Source organism: Syzygium oleosum, unplaced genomic scaffold (genome assembly GCF_021117445.2).
Source record: "Syzygium oleosum isolate NSW1041296 unplaced genomic scaffold, Sole_v2.1 Sole_v2.12, whole genome shotgun sequence".
Lineage (NCBI taxonomy): Eukaryota > Viridiplantae > Streptophyta > Magnoliopsida > Myrtales > Myrtaceae > Syzygium > Syzygium oleosum.
The window spans coordinates 3,748,785-3,769,403 of record NW_026607496.1 but is presented as its reverse complement, the minus strand read 5'-3'; the positions used below and the strand labels follow the sequence as shown (position 1 = coordinate 3,769,403).

At 41.4% G+C, this 20,619-nt stretch overlaps 2 protein-coding genes across 2 annotated transcripts; one reads left to right on the top strand and one right to left on the bottom strand.

Annotated features, from left to right (window-relative positions):
* Nucleotides 1-6,303: 6,303 nt before the first annotated feature.
* Nucleotides 6,304-8,552, top strand: LOC115685099 (CASP-like protein 4B1). Its single transcript, XM_030610106.2, has 3 exons — nucleotides 6,304-6,695; nucleotides 7,016-7,151; nucleotides 8,163-8,552. Exons 1-3 carry the CDS (start codon nucleotides 6,376-6,378, stop codon nucleotides 8,352-8,354), a joined length of 648 nt encoding a protein of 215 aa, XP_030465966.2. The 5' UTR covers nucleotides 6,304-6,375; the 3' UTR covers nucleotides 8,355-8,552.
* Nucleotides 8,553-8,812: 260 nt separating this feature from the next.
* On the bottom strand, nucleotides 8,813-12,992 carry LOC115685176 (solute carrier family 40 member 2-like). Its single transcript, XM_030610200.2, has 9 exons — nucleotides 12,868-12,992; nucleotides 12,274-12,511; nucleotides 11,338-11,488; nucleotides 10,953-11,149; nucleotides 10,332-10,784; nucleotides 9,768-9,939; nucleotides 9,540-9,677; nucleotides 9,234-9,344; nucleotides 8,813-9,116 (listed from the first exon to the last, which is right to left on the bottom strand). The coding sequence occupies exons 2-9, from the start codon at nucleotides 12,384-12,386 to the stop codon at nucleotides 8,952-8,954; spliced, it is 1,500 nt and encodes a 499-aa protein (XP_030466060.1). The 5' UTR covers nucleotides 12,387-12,511; nucleotides 12,868-12,992; the 3' UTR covers nucleotides 8,813-8,951.
* Between the last annotated feature and the right edge of the window lie 7,627 nt (nucleotides 12,993-20,619).

The following is a 20,619-nucleotide window of genomic DNA, read 5'->3' as shown; positions in this document are numbered from 1 at the left end:
CTGCCGTACTCGTGGTTATTCTCGATCTACCGGTGGTCGGGATGTTGAGCTCGCCCGGATTATGCAGAACTCAAAGGGGAAGTCTTTGCCTAGAACTCTGATAAAGCTTTCGTCTTTCAAGGGTACAATCTACTTCGTGTGAGGAAACCTAGGAATGGTTCCTTCCTCGACCCCAGCATGTTGTGAAGACTATATAGAGCTTGATTTCGGAGTAAAGATGACTCGATTGATTCATGACAGGAAGCTGATGTTATCTGATGCCAAGAAGCTGTTATGTGAGACTAGGAACGGTAGTACTGTGGTTTTGTTGACTTTCTTTTGGCTCATTGAGATGGGCCTGGATGGTTGCTTTAGTTTTGGGGGCTTGTAGTGCGTGCTGCTCTCTCGCGTCTCTATGGCGTTGAGCAACAAAGTTACTTATCGCAAAAAAGATTAAGTGAAAATCCATACGTTGTCTTGTATTTTGCGCATATATAAATTAAAACATACGTATGCACGTTACGCAAGAGTCATTAGTTTCAAGATGAATAGGTTTCAAACAAATAATTGGAACCTATCTTGTTAAAGTCAGTTTCTGGTTCCCTAAGGAACTGCCCTGGAACCGAAGCCGACTGGTTCCCCGGTTGCTTGGGAATCGAGTATAACTATAACTATTATAACTATTAATATAGGCTCTGTTTATTTTACGGAAAATGAATGATTTGAAAAATATTTTTCAAAAAACGATTGTTTGTATCGCTTATAAAAATGAATGACCGAAAAATATTTTTCTCGCTCACAGAAATATTTAGATATAAACTATTGTCGATAATGAAAGTATTTTTTATTAATTAATTATTTTAAGCGATATAAGCAATCGTTTTTAAAATTATTTATTTTTTACAAAAAAAAACCGGAGCCTCGGGAAAACAAACCATATGCAATTATGCATAATTGGTGGCATTGTAGTTAAAGTATTGATGGCTTTCCTAGGTTTTCTGAGTTCAACCGAACCGGTCAAGGCTAGTTACCCTCAATTCTTAGTTAGGAACCTTCCTAGTCCTTGTGTGAACCGGTTTAGAACCGATTAGGTAAAGTCAGTTCGGTTCGATTCCTGAGTTGAACTGGCCAGATTGCTTATCCTAATGTTACAAGCATGTCGTTCACTGATTTTTTTTTATAATCAAAACTTGAAATTGAAGGAGCTATTTTTGTGGTCAAACTCTCTCCATATTAGAAAATATGAACATCTGTACTAGGGGTGTCAATTGGTCATGTCGGGTCGGCCTTTCATGATACCCAACCCGAAACCTACAGGGTCATGCTTGACCCGCCAAGACCCACCCTAAGACCCTATTCAGTGTACACCCCAAGGCCCGGGTCGGGTCGGGTCGGGTCGGGCCGAGCCGGGTGGGGTTTCACTTTTTTTTTTTTTGCATGGATAAATTGGAATTGTGAACCCGCTGCAAATACAGAACCGAATCATCAGATGATTGACCAGGTTAGGTTGACTCTGTTCTCTTGTTTTTTTCTTTTCATATGCATAAGACAGAAAAATGATAATAGAGACGATTTCCAACATTACGCCAGAATCTCTTTTCTTCCCACTCTCGTTGCATGAGTACCATCGCAGAACAAGTTCTGTAGTACAAAGTAACTTAAAAAGAAGAAGAAAGAAACTATAACAACATTAACGGACGGCAATGACTGGAATTTTTTCACTCCTATGCAAGACTGGCTTGCTTCCAATTACTAATACATCATCATGGGTCGACATTCCAAAGATAAAGCTAGTGCAAAAGGGTTGGACTTAGAATTGCTTTTCCCCGTCGACACAGTGTCGCCTGAAAGTGGATAGACACAGCACATTAGTATGACACAAGCTTGATCAATTCAAAGCATGAGAGACAATTCTCATTATGTAGAGAGAAATTGTCGAAAAATCACTTACCACTAATAAGAAGTCAAAGACACTGCTCATTAATCATAAGACAAAATGGGAGCACTAAATTTGAAAAGAACAATATCATGTAATGTTACTGAGAAATTTCATTCTAAATGGTAACATTATGTTCAGCAAATTTAACTTGCTATCACCAGGAATTGAAGGCACCACGTGAGAGTAACACATAATATAGAAAATTTCAAAAGCAGCATCGCAAATTTAATTTCTTTGACTGGAAGATAAGGCTGGGTTACTAACAATACCCAACACATTCTGGAATCCAAAATTTCCTCGAAAAGAAAAATAGAACGAACACGGCAAAGCAAATAGGAAGAGCATTGGAGGAAATCTAGTAATGTATTTAATTATATTACCACTTGTGCAAGTAGATGGACAAACAGAAACCCAAAGTTCAGTTCATCTTCAGACTATTAATTGTACCGTGAAATCAATAAACAAGAAAATTAGAAAACCCATCCAAAACAACAGTAATTGCCTTCTTTCGGGTGACCAGCAATCGTGGCAAAAGAAGAAAGTCAAGGTTTCACAAAGGATAAGGTCGAAGAATATGAAAAGAGGATCCACTTCTATATATTTAGTAGTGAGATCACACTTTTCTACTCTTTTCCAACCCCATGAATAACGGCTCAAGAATCTGCTTAGACAAGCATCATCACATGAAATAACTCAGGAAGTAGCACCCAAGGTACGATCATGCTTTTACAAATTGACGTACAGATACAAGCAAGCATCCTATTACATTCTGTCTTGTCCACGAAGGTTTTACAAATTGACATACAGATACAAGCAAGCATTCAACTATGCAACGAGGATGAAGGGTAAATAAATACAGCACTCGTCTCTTACCTAACTTTAGATAGAAAAAATCTCAAGGAGGAAGGCTTGATCGCAGACATAATAGAGTGTTTCTGTAATTTGTAATAGAGAACTGACACTCAATAAATCTCAGATGCTTAATATATCATTAGGATTCCATGTTTAGTGCCCATACTGGTCTCCGTTTTTGTTCTGGTGGGAAAGGGGCACAGATTTAGGACTGTTATTAATCTGGACCCATAGGTCTGTAGGTTTGAGATTTATTGAGTGTCTTTCGCAAGACTAACTTAAGCAAGCAAAAGACCCACTTAACAATAAATTATAGTGTGAGCAGACATCATCTCTTTCGACTTATGCCAACCAAATAAGCAGGATACAATTCCTAACTTCTTCAAGTTACATATTCACCAAAAGATGTGAGGCCTCACCTTCCAGAGTGCAGAATCATCCTCACAAAGCCAACCAGAGGCACCGTGTCCTCCAATATCTTATCCTCCTAATCAACCCACTCCTCCTCCTCCTCCTCCTCCTCCACTTCCTCTTCACCGTCTTCGCTTCCTCTGCCGCTCAAATCAGTCTTCTCCACTCCTCCAGATGCCTCGTCCTCCGTCGAATCCTCGACCAAATCCTTCGCCGGCAACACAATCGGCCTCCGCACGCTGTCCGAGCCCAGCGCCTCTCGGCTCCGGACTCTGCCGCCCTCGGATCCCATCCTCAGTGCACAGACGGTTCCATATACACGAGCAGCATCGGTGAATTAACTTTTTGCTGGAGAGCGAGTGGAGATCAATGGATAAGGAAAGGGACGGAAGAATTTATGGCCCGGGAAAAATCGGAACTCACCACCCCCAACGGGCATGTCGGAGGGTGGACGAGGAGGTCTTGGTTTCCTCGGATTCCCACAATACCGTGAAAAACCTCATTCAAGACGAAGCCAATTCCCACGGTTCCAAGAAACGAATGGCGAAATTAGCAAATTTCAAGAAATTTTTCATGGAGCAAGAAGCGCAGATGCAACGGCTTCACGGTGGAGAGAGATCACTCACTTGGTTGTTCGGCCGCTGAGGCTTGCAGAAGAAACTTGAAGCTGTCGCGAAACGACAAAGGGAAGCAAACGGCGATGGAGGCAATCGATTTCGGCGTCGATCGGCTAGCTTAGATCTAGAGTTTTTTCATCATGCTCTGCGCGCAGAGAGGGGAGAGAGAATGGGAGAGAGACTGAGAGAGGGAGATGGGTCGGCCCAGAGTGTCAATGGGTCGGCCCGATCTTACCCAACCTTAATAACACCCCAAATTTTAGGGCCATATTTGAAGAAGATTAAGGCCCAACCCCAAAATACCCCAAATTTTAGGGCCGAGTCGGGCCGACGCGGTCCGGACCGGGCCAGCCCGGATTTTGTTGACACCCCTAATCTGTACCAATTCATTAGTCCGCATTCCGACTCTCCCATCATTACTTTAATAGCTACTCCTTCCCCACATCTTCAATCACTTGCTCGATGGAAGTACGTCAATTTCTTTATATTTCATGCGTAAGGAAGGACTGACGTACACGTCAGATGGAATCTTGAGTAATATATATTGAGTATACCAATTTTTTACATTTTATTTCTTTTTTATATTGCTCTAAGTTTTCACGAGAACAGTTGCTCAAACTTACAAGGAAGTATCATTTTCACTGTCTTTATCTTGTTATTTGAGAATTCAATCATGGTAGTAAGTAAACAACGCCGGGATCAAGACGAAAGAAAAGTATGTGATCGATGAACTTCGAATTGGGGGAAGCGCCCTCTAGCCCTAGGTTGAAGATCAAACCGGAGTTCATTGCCCCTAGGGGCCTTGGCGGCATGTCCTGCAACCAGGCGAGCTCCACCCATGCGTTCTTTATTTTAAGGTGCCGGTATTCGTACATGCCTAATCCCCCCTATTGGGTCAGAATATATTTCTTTCCCTGACCCCGACAATACCCAAACTTATTTTTACACCTCGTGGCCTAGGCGTCCAATATTAGGAACATGCTAAGGTCCAAGTAATATGTTGAGTATACCAATTTTTTAATTTATTTCTTTTTTTTTATATAGCTCTGAGTTTTTAGAAGATCGGTTGTTCATACTTATAAGGAAGTATCATTTTCACTGTCTTTATCTTTGTATTGAAAATTCAATCATGGGAGTGCACCTAGTCGTATTGGGCAACGTTGGGATCAAGACGAAAGAAAAGTATGCGACGATGACAAACAGGCCAGCCCCGATGTTGGTCCGTTTGTTTCGTAAAAAAAAAAATGAATGATTTGCAGGATGTTTTTCCGAAGGTGAACGCTCATACCGCTTGGAATTATTAGTCAACGTAAAATCCTTTCATTGTTGGCAATAATTTATGTCTAAATACTTTTGTGGACGATTGAAAATATTTCTCGTTCAATCATTTTTGTAAGCGATACAATCGATTATTTTTCAGAAAATTTGTTCTGAATTATTTATTTTTCGTGAAATAAATGGGATCATTATTTTTTTAATTAAGTATAGTCGTACTTTGACGGTGTGAAAAAAAGAAATTTACAGAAGCGTCTTTCTATATCATTAATTTGAGAGAGCCGTAATTCAAATAGAGGACGAATAAGGTTTGCTTGCCCAAGATTTCGTTTACGCCAATAGTGTATGGTCTATTCTTCATAATTTTTTTCCTCGATTTTCTTTTTACCATTAATAAATAGTGAGAAACGACACCCAACTTCCCTCCTAAGCAGTATTTCGTGTGACAGGTCACACCATGTGACGGAGTCCATACGATCACACGTAACCTTCGTATAGAATACCTTTCCCACACCATCGAGCCTCGCGCACGTACCGAAAAACATAACTCGAAGTCATGAATACTCAGCATCACCCTAGACCACATAAAGGTCCGACATCGGCCGGCACGTCGCTGCATCCTCATCGACATGTCGACGGTCCCGTAATTCACCTCGAGAAGTGCCGTCGACATGAGTGATCTCGGAGTCCCGGGTGGCGAGAACAGGTTTTGTCGGGTCACTCCCCGTCGCGATCGGACAGAAGAAAAACCAAATCGTTGTCGCCCGCTCGACTCGACCAATGCCCCGATTTACCAATTGGCGAATTGACCATGCTGACACGTCGTCATTTCTTAAGGGTCCCATATAGTCGATTTGATTAATTGGATTAAAATTTTAATTAAAAAAAACCCGGGAACAATTCTTTTCAAAGCCTGTCACTCCGATCCGAAACCGAAGTCGGTTGGGTCTCGGTCCGCAGCGGGGTGGGGGCCCTGCGGGTGGCAATCGCCTGTTCCCGCTAACCTCCAGAACCGTCTCCACGTGTCGGCAAGACCGGCCAATCAGTACCTCTCCCCCAGAATCCCCCCGAGACGAGCTGTCGGCTGGCTATTGGCCGGAAGCTTCGTACCGCGGTGTTCCCGACCGCAGGTGATCACAGCCGCGTGCTGCGAAGGAACAGGGAAGATCTGAGCTGTCAGAAAAGGGAAGACGACGCTGGCGAAAGAAGAAACGACGGACTACTTCTCCTTCTCCTTCCTTGTCGCGCATACCTTACGCCATCCGAAGGATTCCGATTCCCCAGAAGCAAATCGTCGGCACGATGTCGGGCACCGAGGACGGGGAGGCGCCGCCGCCGCCGCAGCCGGAGAAGAAGCACGTCCAGTCGCCGCCGCCGTCCGCCCCGCCGGCCCCGGACGTCGAGAGCCGGGGGGCGGCTGCGGCGGCTCCGGCGGCGGCGGGCGGGGGGTCGGGGATGGGGGTCTCGGCGATCGTGAGGCGGTGGAGGAGGGACGATCTGATCCGGAAGGGGTCGCTGGTCCTCCGGGGCCTGGCCTTGCTGTTCTCGCTGCTCGCGTTCATCATCATGGCGAGCAACAAGCACGGCGGGTGGAAGGACTTCGACAACTACGAGGAATTCAGGTTCGGACTTCGACGTCTCTGTCTCTGTCGATTGATTTTGGGATGTGGACGCCTTGGTGTTTCGTCGATTTCCGGTTTTTGATTAGATTGGAGAGAAAGCGGGACTAGTCCAAAATCCTAGAAAGTGCGAATGAGTTCCTAAACTTTGGCGATCAATCGTTTCGGGTGTATTGTCATCACTTCAAGAAATTTTTAGCATTCGAATGATCGATTGAAAAGATTTAGGGCTGTAGTCCGTACAGAAATTTTTAGGATTGGACTGCACCTTTTTTTCGCCGGATTCGGAAATTTTGGGATTGAACTGGGAGATTCCCGTGCAGGTATCTATTGGCGATATCGATCCTGGCGACGCTTTATACGGGAGTGCAGGCGTTGCGGCACGTCCACCGGATTTCTACCGGGCAGCTGCTGGTTCAGCGCCAGACGTCGGCCCTGATCGACTTCGCCGGCGATCAGGTGGGTAATCTGTCTCTGTTGTGCTTTCGTTTCGTGTTCTAGGCATTTGCTTGCTCTGTTGTCTGGAACGTGGCAAAGGACAAACGACCCTTTCTTTCATCCATGTCATTTTCCTAAACAGTGTCCTATGAAAAGCCGTTGCTTTGCTTGGAATGACAGATTCCTGAAATGTTTGAATCAATAGAGAGTGAAGAGAAACGTAACATTTTTGCCATTTAAGTGCCCGAAAGCTTACCAAAATTAGAAGAAAGATTTGGGTAATGAAGTTTTGGATATGGAGAGAAGGATTACTCTGAAATTCATCGATAACTCATCCTTATGCTGTTGACTCTTCGTGTGCCTTTTTGGGGCCAACTTCCTATCCTTTTCCACCAAGGTGACAAAGTCCCCTTTCTTTTCTTAGAAAAGTTTTCAATTCAACCCGAGTTACATCATTGCCAGTACTCGAGAACAGGGGACCCAATTCCATCTGTAAAAAGCAAGACCCATTCTTGCTGGACAGCTAGACAAAGAACAGAACACGCAGAGGTTCCAAGTTCTCTCTTAATCATTGGGGATCCCAATCATTTTGCTGGCAGAAAACATACTCTTTGTATGGTCCTAATTTAGAAATGAAATCTAGATTTATTGTTCTGGGTTATGGCAATCACTTGCCAGAGGAGCTGGGATGGAGTTGACGGAAAAGGATCCAGAGCCCATATGTTCCCAGTAGAGCATTTCAATCTTAAACCATGATCTCGTCTGATAGCTTGGCCTTCAACATAGCAGCAATCTGACAATTTCTCCATGATACTGGAATGATCATGCTTTTGTTTCTTTTTGATCATTTGCCTCCTTGTATACAGTTCGATTATTGCGCTTTAGCCTCGACAACGGTCTCACAATTTCACATGCCCACATGTTCACCTCCCTATGGAGACTGGCTATGTCATTTCACAAGTGAAATGAATCTATGCGATAATATTGTTTTGATGTATTGACTTGGATTTTAATTTTCTTGGGTTGCATTAGGTTGTGGCATACCTCCTGATATCAGCAGCATCTACGGCAGTGCCCATGACCAACAGGATGAGAGACAATGTGGATAATCTGTTTACAGACTGCTTAGCAGCTTCGATAAGCATGGCCTTCTTTGCCTTCCTCACGTTGGCTTTCTCCGCACTTATTGCCGGATACAAACTCTCGACCCAATCCTACATTTAGTTTACATGTCCATCGTTTGCAGTGTTGTTATACCTTCATTCTTTGTATGCATGGGGTTTGATTATATCTTGTAAATTGATGATTTCATAAAGAAAGTGCTGTATTTCGGCTTGCCTCTTTATTCTAGTTTTGGGTGTTTCTCTAGGTAAAAATGTACGATGAAGAAAGGATAAAAGTTGGTCACTCTCTCTCTCTCTCTCCAATTCTCTGGTTATGATGTAGAGACGCATATGATGATGAATATCTATCTGTTCCAGATTCTATTTGACTTCTCATGAACCAAATCATCCACGGACGAGAAGTAGGACCATGTAATGTCTCCATTAGCGTTCATTAACAGTTAAAAGATAATAAATTGCACCTTTTGTTGTTAGTTGTTATCTTAAACATGTGAAACTGTCTCTTTGCAGAAGAAAATAAGACAAGTTAAATGACCACGAGGATTTTGCAAATGTAGAAGCAGCAATTCATGTACGAGAGTTGAAATTGCTATATTTATGTGACTGCAGAGGATTGTCACCCGTGATCCAGTTCTATAGGTTCTTGCAGATTATCCTAAAACAGTACAAAATACATAAGAAATTGCTCACACGCGCTTCAACTCCGACAATCATCCGAAGGTCGTCTCATCAACCACCTGCCCAGCGGAATGATCTTTTCAAAATGAATGAGATGCTTACGGACGCGATAAACATGTGAAGTATACAGAATCGCCGACATTGTAACCGCCAGAAAAGATAACAGCATCAACTTCCAGAAGTCCTGATGCAACAATAACAACAATTTGAGAAGTTGGATTCTGAAGCAAAAGATACCCAAAAAGGGAGTAGTTCACAAACGGTATATCATCCATTTAATTGCAGCAGCACTAGGAATCACCTGTGGGTTCGAGATGAATATTCCCATAACATAAGCCATCATATCCAGAATGGACTGGAGTGAGTTCTGAACGCCTCCAATGACGCACCGGTCGGATTCTGGTACCTCATCCTGCCAAAGCCAACTAAAGAAATGAGAAAAGAGAAAAAAAAGAAGTCTTTGGTCCAAGCAACGAACAACTGCTCCATCTGTCTATGTTCCGGAAATAACAGATCTACAATCATGCTTGTGAGATGTTCCAAAGAATCAACCACTTGTACTGTCCTTTAGGGGACTAGAATTTTTTCAATAATCACAGTAAATAACCTGCATCTGTTGAATAACAGCTAAATCGAACATCCACAGTCCCAGTCGAGATGTCGCCACTCCTGCCATCAGCATGTAGGCAGCTACCAAGCCGTTTTGAATCCAAATTGAGCCAACACATAGAAGCAGGAAGATCCACTGCAATAGATTTTAACAATATATCCATGTCACACTTTTAAAATTTATGGACGAAAAATCCCTCCAAAGTTGGAACTCAGAGAACCATACTTGGGACCAAACAGACCAGAGCCCTGTTCTTAGTGTAGAAATGCGGGATTGTAAGAATGGATAAACCACAGTGGCTGCAATGCCAATTGTTGCACTTATGCCGCGTGCTATTCCGATGACAAATGCAGGTATACCTTCCCACTCCAATGTAGCGGTCATCAAACTTCCAAAGCTGTAGAATTTGAAGCCAAAACAATAAAATTCTTCAACTTGTAAATGCAATCGAATTAGAGCAACAAGACCCTAAGATAACTTTCGCACTGACTTGATGATTGAGAAGCATTGACAAATGCCTTTTCATAGATAGTACGAAAAAATGGCGATAACATTGAGACAGCCTCAAATTTGATGCAAGCACAAATCTATCATACACATACTCCACAAAAGACAAATTTTCTAGACGAAATAGTCTAACTGGGGTGAAATTCCTGTTATCCGCTCTACCTATAACTCAGCCGAAGAAAAATGAACATTTGTAGGCAGATCGGTCTTTTCACTGGAAGGGAAAATGCAAGGTCCATGACTAGTTCTAGTTGCAGAGTGAACTAATTTCTAGTACATCACCTGAGGACTGTAAAATACAACAAAGCTAGTGATACTCCAGGAAGCACTACTTCTTGCTCTAAATACACTTTCCAAGCACCAACGAAGGGAATCTTTGAAATTTTCTCCCTGAAATTCTGCTTTTGGCTGCTCTCTGCTGATCCTGGATCATCATTTTGAATCAGTGACCTCTCTAACAGATCAACCGGAGAAGGTCTCGAGGTTCTTCTCAGGTTTCTCTCAACAAGAGCCGGAATCCCGCTATATACAGACATGAAAAACCAGTACTCCAGCCAAACACATGTTGTGTTCAAGACGGCTAAAGTCATAGCAGATACTCTTAGCGAAACAAAGCTGATTATGAAGCCGGAAACAACCGGAGCAAATAATTTGCAGATCAGATCGATCCTTCTGATGACCGAGTTCATCTGGGTCAGAAGCCCCAGAGGTTGGCCTTCTGACATCACCACCACCCTGCAATTAGAGGCATAGTTATGAGGCAAAATAAATTAAAACAAAAGTTTGTGGCAAAACGATACCAGAAAACTGTTCTCAACTCAATTCGCCAAAAGACTAAAGGCATACTATTAATTAGCCAATACATGGAAGAGACTCTAACTGTAGATCTAATCTCTGTATTACCATTCTCTTTCAATCAAAATTGTTCCAGCCAGAGTAGAAAGCATGCCCATAGCTCCCGAAACATTGGTCATGATGACGAGCACAATGAACAATCCAGAATTTGTGGATTTCAGATCTGGATAGGCCAGCATACCAAAGACTGTGGCTCCGGCCACCACGAACGAGAAGTTTTGTGTCATGAGCCAGAGTTGTAGAACCTGCAACAAGTATGTGACTTTACAAAAACAATTCGAACTCATCCTAGTATTCCGAGCAATTATTTTCTCTCTGAAAAATGCTTGTTTAGTTCCAAATTTTTGGTTGCGGCATTTGGACGTAAAGTGCCATCCAATTTCTTTTGTTCTGGTCCTGAATTGAGAACTTTGAGAATTGAAGTATATCGAACCTTGACATAACTCAACTTATCTACCCACTCTCCAATGGTTGGACCAAGCAAGGCAATGGAGCCAGATTCTACCACTCCATAGACAGCAGCTAATAGCAAAGAGTCTGGCCAAATACTGATCATATACAAACCTACCGAGAATTCCCACATCCTGCAAGACAAGAAGACATTAAATTACTTCATTTCCTCATATGGACGGATAACACATCCAATTGCCTCTTTTCTGTTTCATTCAAGTCAGATTGAAATGAATTGTGACCTTGCCAAGGTTTGATTTTTCTAAAGAATTGCACATACCAAAATTTCTGGAACTACTGAATCGGTTGGGTCAAGATTTTATTTCACCAAGAACCATGTGAAGGATATGTATGCATGCATAAACAAAAGAAGAAAAGGGCTGTTTGATTACTAATTCTGCTACACGATCCTGCTATATGCATCTTGCACACTATTGAAAGGCACAACTTTTTCTTTTGCTTTTTATTTTTTCCATTTTCGTTTTTACCTGATAAATTTAGGCTAGTAAATCCATACCATACAGCAGCTACTAGAACAACTGCCTTTTTTCGCTAGATAGAACTTGTAAACATCAGTTTGCGACTGTTTTTCAATTTTTGGCCATGGAAGGGAAACAAATTACTTTTTTTTGGCTGAGATAATTGAATTAAGTAGTTGAAACTCTCTTCTAAATTCAAAAACTATGATGTTGAAGTGATAATAGCAAATCAGCCTTTCTAAACAATGAGAGGAAAATGGAAGAACAAAAAGGAAAAGCTTGTGAAAGTTCCAAACATCTCAAACTTGAATTGTATGAAGAGTACTGTGCTAAATTGTGCCCCATGAGGAACATGTTCTCTTTCACATTATTAGCAAGTCGTATTTATTATGGAGGAATCCGAATTATTGCCAAAGTTGAAGCGAAATGAGAAGCGTAACCTGGCACCCCATCTGGCCAAGAAGTGGCCCGAGTACAAATATTTGGCGAGGAACGACGGAAAAGATGGCTGTTGAGGACCTGATTCGCGGTCAAGGAGCGGCTCCCTCACCATTTTATGTGGCTGTACTGACTTCCTGAATCATAGCAAGTCGCTCCTCCTCCTCTTCTTCTTCCAATGAATTGTCGATTGGATGGACGATTGGGATGTGGATCTTTACTTTATATCCTGACCACTCACTGCATGCAAATGGTGATAGGCCTTAAGTTGTACTGTACTGTTGTGATGAGTGCCCTGTTTATTGGTGTGAATGATGAAAGTGAAAGCAAACAGAAAGAAGGAAAGCAGAAGGGGGAAGGTCTGAGGAAGTCGGTGATTCCCGGGTCCGCAGCTGGGGAAGAAGCCGAAGGTGCCAAGAGAGCACCAAAGGGCCAGGGAGATCCACCATTATCCGGGGCATGGTCTTGTTAGCTCTATTACGAAACTTTTTTTTTTTCCATTGGGAACCTAAAAACGGGAGTGGACCGCATTGGGCAGAAGACGATCCACAAAGCGAAGGCTTACCCAGCTGAAGGAAGGAGCTTTGGAAGCTGACCTCCAATATCCGTCTTAGAAGACCGAGTGTCGGTTTCACCAAAAAACAAGGGTAAATCCCGAAAACTGAGAAGAAATCGGATCAAGAAATCAGAGCCGTAGGGGTTTGGTGTATGTTGCTACTAAGATATTGTCTACAAGCTGTCTGACTGTTGATCTTTGTTTTTTTTCGCATGTGAACAAAAGAAGGAAAAAAACAACAACCTCAAAAACAATGTTCAAATCCTTGGATTCGGTAGGATCCGAAAATGGCGGGACCTTTGACCAGAGAGCAAGTACATGGCTTCAAATAAAAAATGTAAAAACGTAAAACTATATTGTAATTTTTATGAATGTTTTGTACATCTTTATCTCTCTTTTCAACTTCTATTTATAAGAAGTTAAGGATATAAACAAATCAACAATAAATCAGAAAGAAATCAAGGAGTGATTGCAAGAGATTCGCTGAATATCGGGAGCGATTGCTGAATATCGGGAATGGTTGTTAGAGATCTTCTGAATATCAGATTCCAGATTTGATATCCTTTGACAAAAAAAAAAAAGAGGAGCTATGGGCAATGGTCAAACCTTTGGATTACAAAATGCCAAATGCCTGAAGTTTGAAGAGATTACACAGAGTGTTCCACTGGAAGATGATCCAAATGGGTTTTGTATTTTTTGTCAGAAGGTTAGTAGATCCAAGAACAGCGAAACAGATGTTTGTGTCTCATCCGTAACACCAGCAGCCACAAGGATCCAATGTCGGAATTAGCAAGCATATGGTTTTTCCTTTCTCCATTTTGTTTGTCAGATTCCTTTCGTTGTCCCGAAGCACATTCACTTTGTGGGTATCTTTTAATTTGGACTTCTTGAGCCTGCCATGCCCAGATAGTTAACCTGGTAAGACACCCCATTGTTGTAAGGAAAGGAGCCCAGCTTGAGAGGACAGAATTGCTGGGGAATACTGGAGAAGAAGTTGCAATATCAATTCGCTGATTGTTGATACAGATCAAGTAAGAGTTGCTCATTTCTAAGAATAGGCCATTAGATGACGTTGACCGAATAATAAAATAAAAAACAGAACGAGGAACAGTGGATTGAAATGGTTCGATTGGAGTGACCTATTACATAGAGAGAGCAGCATAGAATAGAATTCCAATATAGATAAAAGTGATGCAATATAGATTACAACCACACTCGAGTTATTTTAACTTTCAATAACTCACACTTGTCTCTTGAATGCAATCCACGAAGAAGACCCACTTCTTACAATTGAGAAAAAACCTCTTATTTATAGAGAGGCTAAGACACCAAACTAGAAAACATCAAACTAGAATCCTTACACTAGGAAATATTAAACTTGGAAACATAAACTTAGGAAATCTTAACTAGGAAATTTCAAACTAGGAAAAATCAAATTATAAAACATTAAACTGGGGAACTAACTTTAATAGGAAACCTTTGACTCCAAAAGGAAACCAAATTTTAAACTAGGAAACCTTTAACTCAAAAACTTGGGATGCAAAATAGAAAATCTCAGCACAAAGCCTATTTGGATCAGATTTCTTTACAACTTTAAACTCGAGATATATTTTTGACAAATGATTACCAAAAATAAAAGGAAAAAAGAAAGAAAGAAAATGAGCTATCAGATGATGAGTTTTAGACATTCATCTCCTAGTTTCTCGTGTACAAATTCGACTGGAGCAAGAAATCATTTGGATGAGACCCTTTTTAATCACGGTTAGATCACTTTCATATACAAAAAGTTGTAGCACGAAGAACATGGAGACGTCTGGAGATGATAATACGTCCGGTATAATCATCATTTCGATCGCGAAAAGAAAAGGAAATGCTACAAAGTCGGATGTCATTTATCAGAACCTGAAAGAAACAGGCACATACATATCATTGTAGCTCGATCATGACGCAGCCAATCGACCTTTCTTGGGAAGTAGCTGTTTTATCATCTCAATCAACCTGAGCCGATTGGCACCCGGATCGTTGTCGTGGACGAATCTTTCCTCGGGGCGAACTCTGTGGGGAAAACATTTAAGATAACTGTTAACTAGCATCTGATAAAGCCGCCATCATAAACTAACTGTAGATGAATATCAAATCAGAGCAAGTAAAACATACATATCATGACAAAGACATCCATGGATTCTTTGCACGTAATTAGGGGAGAAGAATACTACAAGTGCCAAAAGTTATGTACGGCGTTTACTTTGTTGCCAAAAGTTCCTTTTGGATCACTTAAGTGCTACATTTTTTGAAAAACGATCACTTAAGTGCCAACTCCGGTCTGATTGGCCGGAAATCCGATGTGGCCTTTTTTTATTAATTTTTTATGCCGACGTGGGTCGCCGGAGGTCCAGTCAGCATATCAACAATAAAACGACGTCGTTTGGCAGATTTCCCCCAAAGAAGAACCCGAACCCCAATTTGAAAACCCTAACTGGCCAATTTGAGCATCTATTTTAGTTCGCCCCCAAAATTACTAGCTCATTCTTGCAAATGGAGAGCATGAGCTTCTACAACAGCTCACATTCGTCCCAATAAAGCGTACTACACGATGAGTGTTACTATTATTGTGGGTAACCGAGTCCAATAAGAACATCTTGGACTCGGTTGAATCCCGAGAAAAGATTCCATGGATGCGTCAGGTATAGAGAGGCTCGAAGTGCAAATATTTCGAATGGGTCGATACATTCTCTGGTCGAGCGAAGGAGGTGATCTTGGAGCTACTTGAAGGATAACATCAACCTTCACTTACATTAATGGACGTGTTGGAGGATGTTGACTCAATGCAAGCTCAAATGAAGGCTTTAACATGTCTGGCCAACCATTTGGAGAAGGAAGTTTCAAGGCTAAAAATTGAAAAAAAACTTTTATCGAGCATTGATAGTATTATTGTTCTCTTGTGTAGCCTATTTTACAATCAAATGTCAAGTGAGTAATGAGAAGAAGTTTGTAAGTCTACCATAGTTGAAGATTAGTGGAATATGTACTTGTATTGGGTTATTTGTAAGCATAATTGTGTTGTTAATTTGCTGCAATTGTTGTATGGAACAAAAGGTTTGCTGCAATATATGGTGGAAATTGAAGGTCGGAATTTATTGGTTGTGAGCACTTAAAAGTTTTCTTGCTTAGTTGTGTATTGTCAATGTTAATTTGCTTAGTTTTTGCTTTAGATATTTGGTTTGCTCCACATGTAATGGTTTGCTACATGTTTTGCTTGGTAATGGTTTGCTGGTTTGCTGCAACTATTGCTGCAAAACCATGGCCAAATTCACGAGTGGTAACAAATTCACGAGTGACTATTTTAGTGCCATAAGTTGTAAATAATGATCGTTTGAGTGCCAAGTTTTTCCGAAAGTGATAACTTAAGTACTAATCGTGGTTGAAAATGATCATTTAAATGTTAGTCGTGGTTTAAAAGGTGCTGGTACACAAGATGCACCAATAAAGTTGCTGGTGCATACCCAAAACTACACCAACCCAGTTAGCGCATCTTGTACTTGTACCAGCACATAAAACTGCTGGTGCAAACACTGACCAGCACCCACAAACACACTAGTACCCATAATTTCCACTAGTAACAAAACATGAGCCCATCACTTCCAAAAACAACATCAGCCTTGTCACAACCTTGCACTAACATACAACATAATAATTATTCGCATCACCAGCCAAAACCACCAGCGCCACTCTTGGCCACTAGCACTATTCTCAGCCACCAGCACCACCAAACTGCCGGTGCAATCTTATGCTTTCTGGTGCAAGCACAATACTCTACACTAGCATGTTCTGATGCATCTTGTGCTTGCACCGGCACATAAAATCAAGCACAACCTGTACAACCCAGTTAGACACACCAGCACAACTAGCACAACTAGGAACATCAACACAACCAAAAGCAAAATATGGAAATGGCAAAAACATAGACAAAATAAATATCGATCCATTGACATTGAACATAGTCTTTATATTTGGTCAATCTGAATAATTGACTAAAACATATGAACCTCCCAATAAAAAACAAAAACTACCATATGTACAACCTCCCAACAAAACACAAAAACTACCATATCTAGCATAACCTCCCAACAAAAAAATAAAAATTACTATATCCAGAACCCTCTCCCATCAACAGTCAATATGCACAACCCCCCAGTCTCTATCCCTTTAGATGGACCTTTGGCTTGAATCCTTGCACTCTTTCTAACTGAAACTAGATTTGGAGGTTGTTGTACGGACTTGAAGATTGTTGCACTAGACTTGGAGGTTGTTGTACTGAAACTACAATTGGCATTTTCCTTTTAGCCTATGCTCTTGTCTTTGGACCTGCTTGTGCTGTTGTCTTTGGACTTGCCTGTGCTCTTGTTGTTGGCCCTGCCGGTGTTCTTGTCTTTGGACATGCCGCTTGTGTCATTTGTTTCGGAGCACTTTTCTTACTGGATTATGTTTTAGTTAACCTTGGTTAGGTTCTTCTTTTAGGTGCAGCCCTTGACTCTTGACTTAGGCCACTTGGAGAGATAAACACTCCGAAGTTCTTCCAGGCTACAAATACATACCATATTGTCAACAACTGTTGTTGTTTAGTGGAAAAGAAAGCACATACATTGTTTAATGGAAACAAAGCAACATCGAATTGTTTAAACAAATTGAGGTCCCCACCCACAATCGCAACATCACTATTGATACCGTGATTAAACAAATTGAAGATCCCACGGTTGCGAGTTGATACCGTGATCAAACAATTCGATGTGATTAAACAACATCACTATGATTAAACAAATTAAGGTCCTCACGACTGCAAGTACCATTGTCCCCACGAAAGAAAATGATACCATGATTAAAAAAATTGAGGTCTTCACCCACAATCACAACCTTACTTTTTCCCGAGCCCTGAATTTGCTCTCCAAGCCCTAATTTTTCCCTTTGAACCCTAATTTTGCCATCGGATCCCTAATTTTCGCCTCATAGCCCTAACTTTTCCAGCAACTGAGCTAGGGAGAGAAGATCACAAACCTAGGTTGCAGAGATGTGATGGTGAGTGACGATGGCAACCGAGCAAGCGATGATGATAGCGAAGCAAGCGACGACGACGATGAGCGACGACGAGCGATGTTGATGCCGAGAGGATGTCGACGACAATCAGTTTGAGATAAAAAGATCTCAAAGCCGTGCGACGTCGTCTAGGTGAGGAAGAGGAAACAACGTCGTTTTGATGCAATGTAGGAGCGTGCGACGTCATTTTGGACGTCCACTTGGAGAAATTTTTTTAAATGATATTTCACGTCAGCGTAAATTTATAATTATAAAGGTCACGTAATTAATTTGGCCGGAATTTCTCGCCGTTGGCACTTAAGTGATTATTTTTTCTCCGATTTGGCACTTAAGTGAGCCGACGAAAACTTTTAGCACTAAAGTGAGCCCATACACAATTTTTGGCACTTCTGGTGTCCTTCTCCCTATAATTAGTCATCGAGTGTTTTGGCATCTTCTGTATTAATGCATGCGCTATGACCTTTCCAGGATGCTGTTTCTTACCATGCTATTATTATTTTAATGCACGTATGAATGCATCGACCTCTCATTTGCGGAGTTTTGGGCCCTGGATGCGTGGTTTACCTCTCTTTGGCCCGCTCTTCAAATGCTTTTGAAACTTTTTCTGCGTGCTTTGGACGACAATAACCTGACTTAAGAACCAGTTTACACGAAATAATGCCAAAGCTAGTAGATCTTGCAATTCAAATCTAACGCAAGATGAAAAAATTATCAAATAAATTAACAAGAAATGACAAAAAAAATCAGAGATTTAGGTGGTTCGATCTGAGTGTTAGTACCTACATCCCATATCAGTCCAAGAGTTAAAAGAGTTAGGAATAATTATCCAAAAAGTCATAAACTTATTATAGGACAGTCAATTCAATCATAAACTTTTTGTCTTAAACCTTTTGATGATTTGTTATTTAATCATTCCGATCAATTTTGGTCAGAAATTGCTGATATAGATGATTTTTGCAAATTTTTTTGAAGTTTTTCGATATTATATTATCTTTTATTTTTTTTCCTATTTCCCTCCGTCGCTCGCCGAGTGTCAGCGATAGCCAGCGTAGAGCATCATTCGGATGTGACCATTTAGGAGTAATTCATCTAATTGGTTAGATCCAATTGGTTAGGTCTAAAATAAGAATATCCCTTTTCTATGATCTCCTATAGATATCCACATATAGATACATTGACTTTACATTTCATACATCCACCTCGATTCCGATTTATTTGAAAATTGCTATAATTTATTTACCCATATATTTACGCATACATAAGATCTATGTCGGCCACAAGTGAGGGTTGGGACAAGGGCCGGCAAGGGTTGGGACGCCCTTGCTGGCCATGGTCCTCACCATATTTGGGCAAGGGGTGGCTGGTGAGGGTGGCCTTCGCCAGATCTGGCAAGGGCGGCAACTAGTGGAGGGGATAAAGAAAAAAGAAAGAAAAAAAAAGATTCAAAAAATTTTAAAAAATTGCAAAAAACGTCCATTTCAACACCGGCCGTGCCATGTAGGATGACTATCAATAATTGGACCGCCACGTCAGCAATTTCAAGCTAGAATTGGCCACAAGGACTAAAGTGACAAATCATCAAAATGTTTATAATTATATTGGCCAAATTGAAAATTTTAAATTTGAATTGTTTACCGTACAATAAATTTAGGACTTTTTGGATAACTTTCTCTATAGAGTTACAGTCAATCAATCAATCTCGTGTGTTTCCAATATCCCAATATACAAATCCTCACAAGCCTCGTGATTTTCACACCAAGTTTCGCTAGATGATAAGAAAACAACTCCGCTGCATTTGTGTTCTCGAAAAAGAAAAGGTAAAAATCAGAATTTTAAGCCTGAGTTCAGGATCCATACGACTCCTGGGCGATCGCTGGATGACCAGTAGCGAAATTAGGAGGCTAGGTGCGGTAAGGCAGGCAACTCGGTCACAAGCTGGCCGACCACCTGGCCCCTGCCTTGTAACTTCAGCTACTAGGCTTAATCCAACCGGCATCCCCGGCCTTTTGGCCTAGGTGCTGAGTCCCTCCTTTTATCGCACCCCGAACACCTCCAAACTTGTCTTTAGGCTCCGATGTAAACTCCAATTCAGCAAGAATTTGAGCCACAAACTCAATAGGCCGGATGGCTAGGTTCAGACCGTGTCCTATTAACTCTGTTATATGAACAGTGAAAGCAGTTTCCTTCTTGTCCCAACCAACCCTGTCCCGATCATTTTTGTCCATATACTTATTGATGATCTTCATGGACGGAGTTGGGCAAGCGTTTCGAGGCTACATTGCATGGCTTGTCCTTTCTAGGAGCTCAGTCCAAGCCCCCTTCATTGATCAGATCCATCCAGTGGTCCAAGTACTCATGCAAAACCACTACTTGCTAACAAAATCACAGAAAATTTTCTTAATCGACAATATGGGCCTATGCAGGAGATTTCGATGGAAATAGAGTAAATCTGCAACACAATTTATGGAACGGATTTTGCCAAACCCCAGCTCATCATGCATTAGGAATTGAAGTTGAATGACTTCATCAGAAGTTATCTCAGGTGTCAGGAAATTGAAGTTCAGTGGCTAAATAAAAGTTGCTCAAAGTACAGTAACCCGGAAGTGTAATTTTTTCCGGATTGCATCTTAAGCATGTGAAACAATCACTCTGCAGAGTGTATAAGAAAGCTTGTAAAATGAGCAGATAAATTTTGCAAATG

Excerpts from the sequence above, each read along its gene's own strand:
- LOC115685099 (XM_030610106.2), top strand. The coding sequence starts at position 6,376 with ATGTCGGGCACCGAGGACGGGGAGGCGCCGCCGCCGCCGCAGCCGGAG. Across the intron at positions 6,696-7,015 it reads GACAACTACGAGGAATTCAG|GTATCTATTGGCGATATCGA; the intron begins GTTCGGACTTCG and ends ATTCCCGTGCAG. Across the intron at positions 7,152-8,162 it reads TCGACTTCGCCGGCGATCAG|GTTGTGGCATACCTCCTGAT; the intron begins GTGGGTAATCTG and ends GGGTTGCATTAG.
- LOC115685176 (XM_030610200.2), bottom strand. The coding sequence starts at position 12,386 with ATGGTGAGGGAGCCGCTCCTTGACCGCGAATCAGGTCCTCAACAGCCA. Across the intron at positions 10,785-10,952 it reads ATTTTGATTGAAAGAGAATG|GGTGGTGGTGATGTCAGAAG; the intron begins GTAATACAGAGA and ends CTCTAATTGCAG. Across the intron at positions 9,940-10,331 it reads TTGTATTTTACAGTCCTCAG|CTTTGGAAGTTTGATGACCG; the intron begins GTGATGTACTAG and ends CAAATTCTACAG.